Raw genomic sequence first — 6,014 nt, 5'->3', positions numbered from 1 at the left:
CCCAGCTACACTAACCCCATTGCTCTCAGCGTGCCTGCCTCCCTGCACGCGTGTGCGTCCAACAGAGAATGAACCACCGAATTTTATCCCGGGCCAGTGGAAAGTAGGCTCCCAGGGAGTCACATCAGCAGTGCTGCTCGCACTCTTAAAAACTCAGCACAATGCGATGGCATCACCAGCCCCAGAGAACAATACACAGAATGAAAATGCACTGCAGCCGATCTCACAGAGCTGTGAATAAATGCGCAGCGTCATGCAAAGGGAACACGTGCTGCGCACCTTATGCTGGGAGGTTAGCACGTCATCGGAGTGAACCCACCTGCCAAGAGTCTGGGGGACACCCCAGCACAGCAATGCCAGGTTTGTGAAGGCACCTAAATTGTTACTTTGGAATTCCCTTGTCCTAAACTTTAGCCACCACAGATGAACAAGTGCTGGTCAGACCTCAGAGCTGCACATCTTTGGCAAGGTTTTGAAAAGTCAAAATTGTAAGCTGTTTTGGCTACAGATCCTATGCTATTTTCAAGAGAAATGATTTGGCTCTCGGGTGCGAAGAGAGGGTGATAAAAACAGCTACACATAGAATCTAGATGGCAATATGCTTTTATTATTATTATTATTATTACTTTAGATAGCTCTAAATAGGTGCTCGCAGTGCATTTATGCCAGGATCATTTCAATTCAGAAACTGCTCTTCAAATAGCATTCACCAAAAATCTTCGCTACAACAGAGCAGCACACACATATCCCAATTCAGATGCAAGATAACTTGCATATGAATGCAGATACTAGATGCAAAACCTGAAAATACTCTTCATTCTCCTAAGAAATGCTAACAGTGTAATAAATACAAAGGTCTTCTTTGCAAAAGGCATTCAAATTATAACCTGGAAATCTGCGTTCCAGAGCAAAAGACAGACAAGATGTACAAAGGAATTTGAAGGCCATGTACCTTTTATTACTACCTTGTGAATGTTCTTCCTTAGGTGCTTTTTCTCCTGCTTGTGTTTTCTAACATAATTCAGCTCCTGTTATATCCCTCCAATGCGGCAGTTACCTGACAACGGGCTAATGGGTGAACTCAGCATCACCGAAATGCCAAAAGAGGAACTACCAAGGTTAGAGTGGATTTTCCATCAGATGACCACAGTTGCTATAGCTCACTGCATCTGCATGGCCAAGTAACCCACTGGGCAGAAAACAGCTGCATTGATGATGCCACCTCCTTAACTGTCTACGTAGTCACTGGGTGCCTGACACAATGTGCTTGACTTTGAGATTCTTTTAAAGGTAAAATCAAAATTAAATTTCGCTGTGGTCCATAAAGGGTGAACTCAGCATTCCGGCTAAATAAAGAAGCAGAGAAGAAAAAAAGACCTGCCCTACATACCCTCATGAAGGGAAAAAAAAAAAAAAAGAAAAGAAAAAGGAATAAAAAGGGGCAATTTATTTTTCTGTATAACCCTTTCTCTATCACATTTGAGTATAAATGCTTGGTCTGCAGAACAGGTATGCATCTTACAGAACAGCCAGTGCTGGCGAGATAGCATGTTCTCAGTGAGTGCAGAAGGTGCTTAAGTGTTTTCCTTTTAGCCCTAATCTTCTTTCCCTGTCCTCCTGCAGATCCCCACTATTTCCCCAGGAAGGCAGCAGGAGCCTGTCACTGAACTGTTACTGGTTTCCAGGGGTGCCGTTCCTTGGTGACCTTCAGAGTATACAGTTTAAGACTGGGGCAGTGTGTGAGGAACGCTTCTACCACCTCCTGGCTGACCACGCAGTAGCAGTGGATCTCCACTAGATTTCTGCACTGCCGGGCCAGATCTACTAGCGAGGAATTTAAGTCCTCCGAGGATGTGGTTTGCAGCATCAGCTTCTTTAAAGTACTGCTGTAGCTCTGGGTGACAAACCTAATCTGATTTACCATGTAATTATAGGTATTAAGCTGCAGTGTGCTCACAGGTATATTCAGCTTTAGGATCCGTGGTATTTTGCAGGCAGGGACCGTATGATCAAACTCTAGGTCTACACAGAGTTGAGGATGCTTTTGACTTACAGCAGCCCAGAGCTCTTCTGAGATGACTGGTATGTATTTGTCCAGGCGCTCACAGAAAATGTCTAAATGGGTGAAAGCTGCTCTTTCGGGCTTGAGCAGTTCCTGGAACACATCGTCAGACAAACTGGCATAGTAAACCCCCAAGGCTGAGAGTTTGGGACATGCTCTGAGAACGTTCCTAATGGTGTCTGGTGCCACGTTGCATACCAGGGTGCGGTTGTTGATGAACAGACTGTGTAAGTTTGGGTTGGCAGTAGCTAAGAGTTCAACAAGCTCACCATCAAGAGTGAAGGGCATTTTTCGAAAGTCAATATGCTGAAGATCTATCTGGTTTTTAGTGTCACATATATTCCGTATGCTCTGTAGGATGTCCTGGCCAGAGTAGAAATAGGGGTTCTCCCCATGGCACACAATGCACAGCTGCTGCAGTTTGTGGTTCTGTTTTGCCAACATATCCAAGATGCATGTCACGTTCTTCCGGTTGACCTCCTTGGACTGGTCAAACACAAGCTTCAGGTGTTTGATTTGGCTGAGGAACTGAATCAGGCTCTGCAGCATGCCTTCCTCATCCTCTGAATCACAGCTGGAAGGGTAAAACAAACTATTTAGTCACTTAGTGAATGCTGAGCTGTGCAAGCACAGAGCAGATACTCTCCCTGACTAGTGCTTCTGCAAACGTTGTCTGATGCCCCAGACATTTCTTCTCACTTGATACCTGGAGAGTCACTGAAAGGTCAGACCCTGAAGAGTCAGGAGTCAGACCCCAGAAAGATCCACCAGAGAAGTAAATGCCATGATGAAGTGGACTAGTTAGTAACTGTCTCTTGCCATTTTCAAAAGGCAACTTAGAGCAACGTACTAACAGTGTAATGCTTACCGTAAAACCAAATCACCAGCAGCACCTGAAAAACCCCATCACATAACACAGTTTTCTCTATTATATAAAAAGACGCTAGTCACGCAAGACAGTAACATCACACATAGAAATCACAGTTAATGTCAATAATGTCACGGTATGGCAGTGTGTTTGATAGGCACTGAAAACATAAAGATCTTGTTACACCTGCAGAGATGATCGGACATTAGAAATGTGCTCCCCTCACCTGATCTCTGTGAAATGCCAAACAGAGCTAGAAGAAACAGCTGTAGCCCACTGTCTGCACACCTGGAAGACCGTGTATCTATCTCGAAGAGAAAGATAATAGAAAATTTGGACGAGGATTTCTTCTGGGATGTAGTTCCACAGTTCTGGAATCGGAGCAGGCATTTTTGCCAATTCAGTCAGGTTTAAAAATGGGAAAAACTTCCAAAACGGCGATTAATTCTCAAAGCTTCCTGTTCAGAAAAACAAACCAAACCAAACAAACAAACAAGACCAACACACACATTAGGAAGTAATCAAACTAATGCAACTGGATCACAGAGAAGGTCAAAACTTTTTCAAACTTGAAATTTCACCGAATTTTGAAACTGAACACAAAAATGAGGAAAATCTGTCGGCCAATTGCTTTCCACATTTTTTTCAATCAATCCTAAGAAGCTGGGTGATACTTTCAAGAGTTAGAGATGTCAAATCAAAGTTTTGCCAGAAAAAAAAAAAAAGCTTTTTTACCTGCAGTGAGGTTTTGCTACTCTAAGTAATAAAAATGCAAGGGAATTTTCTAGTACTGCTGCACTGGTATTCAAAAAGTTGAGACAGATTTCTCAAACTGGGGGGGAAACAAAACTCTCTGCAAGCAGAAGCTCTGCACAGAAAACAGCCCCACATATCCATTTTTTACTGACGGCGAAACAGAAGGTCTATAGTAGAAACTACTGGCTTAATTACAGTGGTCCTTAATTACTGTGATGAGACATGAGAGTCTGAAAAACAAAAAAAAAGTTTTTATTACCGTGACTCCAATTCTCAGAAACTGCATTTACACATGTCTGACTTAGAAATGGAAAAGCACACATTGATCAACCTTTCATGTGAACTATAACGCAAAAGAATAAACCAGCTGGGAAGAAGGCCAAGGTTCACAGCATTAGATCATTACCTAACTTTTTCATTCATCATCTTCCAAAACGTGTTTTCTCCATCTTCCAAATTTCTGCACAAATAAAGCTACCAACACGAAATGCTTTTCCAACCCTCTCATAAACGCGTGAGGGATTTCTAAATGTGAACGCTCCCCTTCCTAGGCTAGCACCAGAGCACCTCACTCTGAATTTCACAGCATGCCCTCATGCTTTTCAAGTCCCAGGTCCTGGAGTCACTGCATTATCTCAGCATTGCGGGCTTGATTTAAATGAAAACCTGCGCTTCTACATATCCTCGAAGTAGGCAAAGAGTTGGAAAACATGAAGTACAGAGCAGCGATGCAGAGAAACACAACTGCACGTTTTTCTAGAATGCGCTGCTTTTAAGTGTGACTCATTATCTGGAGTGCGAGGCGGCAGCAGCACAGCAGCTACGCTATCTTACCTACCATCGGATCAGCGGCCAGCCCCTTCCCACCCTCCGCCAGGCTAGAGCAGCCCAGTGATGAGTCCTGCTTCTTCCTGGGCACTCGCCAGCTTTTGTCATTTCCCCCGACAAGCACCCGGCCAGCCCGGACCCTGCTCTTCTACTTTTAGCTGCTTTTAATGCCGTCTCTAATCCGCGTTTGCCAAAACCCTCACGTCTTCAGCTCCTTTCATTTTCACTGTGACATTTCCCTCGCAGCCCGGGCCCGCGCAGTCACGCAGGACGGGCCTCGAACCCCTTCGAAAGCAAGAGCGGGATCTCTCGCTTAAAAGCCCGGCCTGCGAGCAGGAAGGCAGGCAGAAAGGCGAAACCACCCGTGTCACTTTAAGCAACCGAGGGGCTCTGAGCCAGCCAGGAGCGCGGCTCACGGCCCGGGAGGGCTGCGGGCTGCCTCGGCCCCGCGGGAGCCGGACCCGGCCCGGCTCCCGGCACCACCGCGGGCCCCCGCGCTTTGCTGCCCCGACCGGCTCCGCCTCCTCCCGCCACCGCAGGCCCCGGGGTCGGCGGGGAGCGGGCGGCCCGGCGGGAACAGGCGGTGCCGTGCTGGGGGGAGGCGCCCACCACGCTCGGGCCCGGCCGCCCCCCGCCGCCAGCCCCGGGAAGGGGCGCAGCGTACCTCTCGGAGCGGAGCCCGCCCGCCTCTGCGCTCCCCGCCTGCCGCTCCCAGCGCCGGCTGCACCCCGGAGGGAGGAGCGGAGGCGGAAATGCCAAAAATAACAGCCGGGAGAGAGGCGCCTTCACTGCCCCGGGCGTGGGAGCCGGGATGCTGCGCTGCCCTCGATGGGAACGCACATTAGCAGCCCTGTCCTCCTCTTCCCCCTCCTCCAGCACCCGCCCCCCGCAGGGAGCCAACACCGCGCTTCCGCAGGGCCCCAGCAGCTGCCGGGCTCGGGGGAACCTGTGCGACCCCCAGCCGAGGCCGAGACCCTCAGCGGCATCTTTCCTTCCCAAGCGGGAAACAGCAGGGTGAAGCTCCCAGGTCTTAACCACGCACCGCGATTTCGCCACGGGGGAACGGCGCACTTAGCGAGGACTAGCGGAAGAGAAACTCGGGTCTCAGCTACCCTTTCCTTTTTCACCCCCTCAATAGACAGCGAAAAGCTTAGCTTCAAGGAGAAGATGTCGACGGGACAGGCGTGGGGGACGGTCTCCACTGCAACTCTCCCCGTGGTTCCTGCCTGGCTCTAGGAGCTCGCACTGCTTCAACCTTGTTTTCTGCAGGGGAAGGTTGGGATGTCTGGGCTCATTTAACCCCATCAGCCCTTAAAAGCACGACCTCACGAGTTGCTTCTTAAACTGTCAGCAAGTAAACGCCTGGTTTCCAGAAGCGCTGGCAGCACCAGGCTTGCTGAGCCCGAAGGGGGCTGGGTGCTGCCTGTCCCACAGCCCCCAGGAGAGCCATCCCGGATTAACCCTTGCAGGGATTGATTTCAAGTATGTTTTCCATTTGGC

General features: G+C 48.8%; 1 protein-coding gene across 1 annotated transcript; it reads right to left on the bottom strand.

The window, feature by feature from the left end:
* Positions 1-1,660: 1,660 nt before the first annotated feature.
* FBXL8 (F-box and leucine rich repeat protein 8) lies at positions 1,661-3,358 on the bottom strand. The gene is made up of 2 exons (XM_009959263.2): positions 3,157-3,358; positions 1,661-2,636 (listed from the first exon to the last, which is right to left on the bottom strand). Exons 1-2 carry the CDS (start codon positions 3,318-3,320, stop codon positions 1,661-1,663), a joined length of 1,140 nt encoding a protein of 379 aa, XP_009957565.2. The 5' UTR covers positions 3,321-3,358.
* Between the last annotated feature and the right edge of the window lie 2,656 nt (positions 3,359-6,014).

The sequence above is a fragment of the Leptosomus discolor genome, chromosome 8, assembly GCF_034619465.1.
Source record: "Leptosomus discolor isolate bLepDis1 chromosome 8, bLepDis1.hap2, whole genome shotgun sequence".
Classification (NCBI taxonomy): Eukaryota; Metazoa; Chordata; class Aves; order Leptosomiformes; family Leptosomidae; genus Leptosomus; species Leptosomus discolor.
This window is presented reverse-complemented; position numbering and strand designations above follow the sequence as displayed.

Bases quoted from the DNA above. Each gene is read 5' to 3' on its own strand.
- FBXL8 (XM_009959263.2), bottom strand. From the start codon at position 3,320: ATGCCTGCTCCGATTCCAGAACTGTGGAACTACATCCCAGAAGAAATC. The intron at 2,637-3,156 runs GTGAGGGGAGCA...TTACCCTTCCAG, and splicing joins TGGCATTTCACAGAGATCAG to CTGTGATTCAGAGGATGAGG.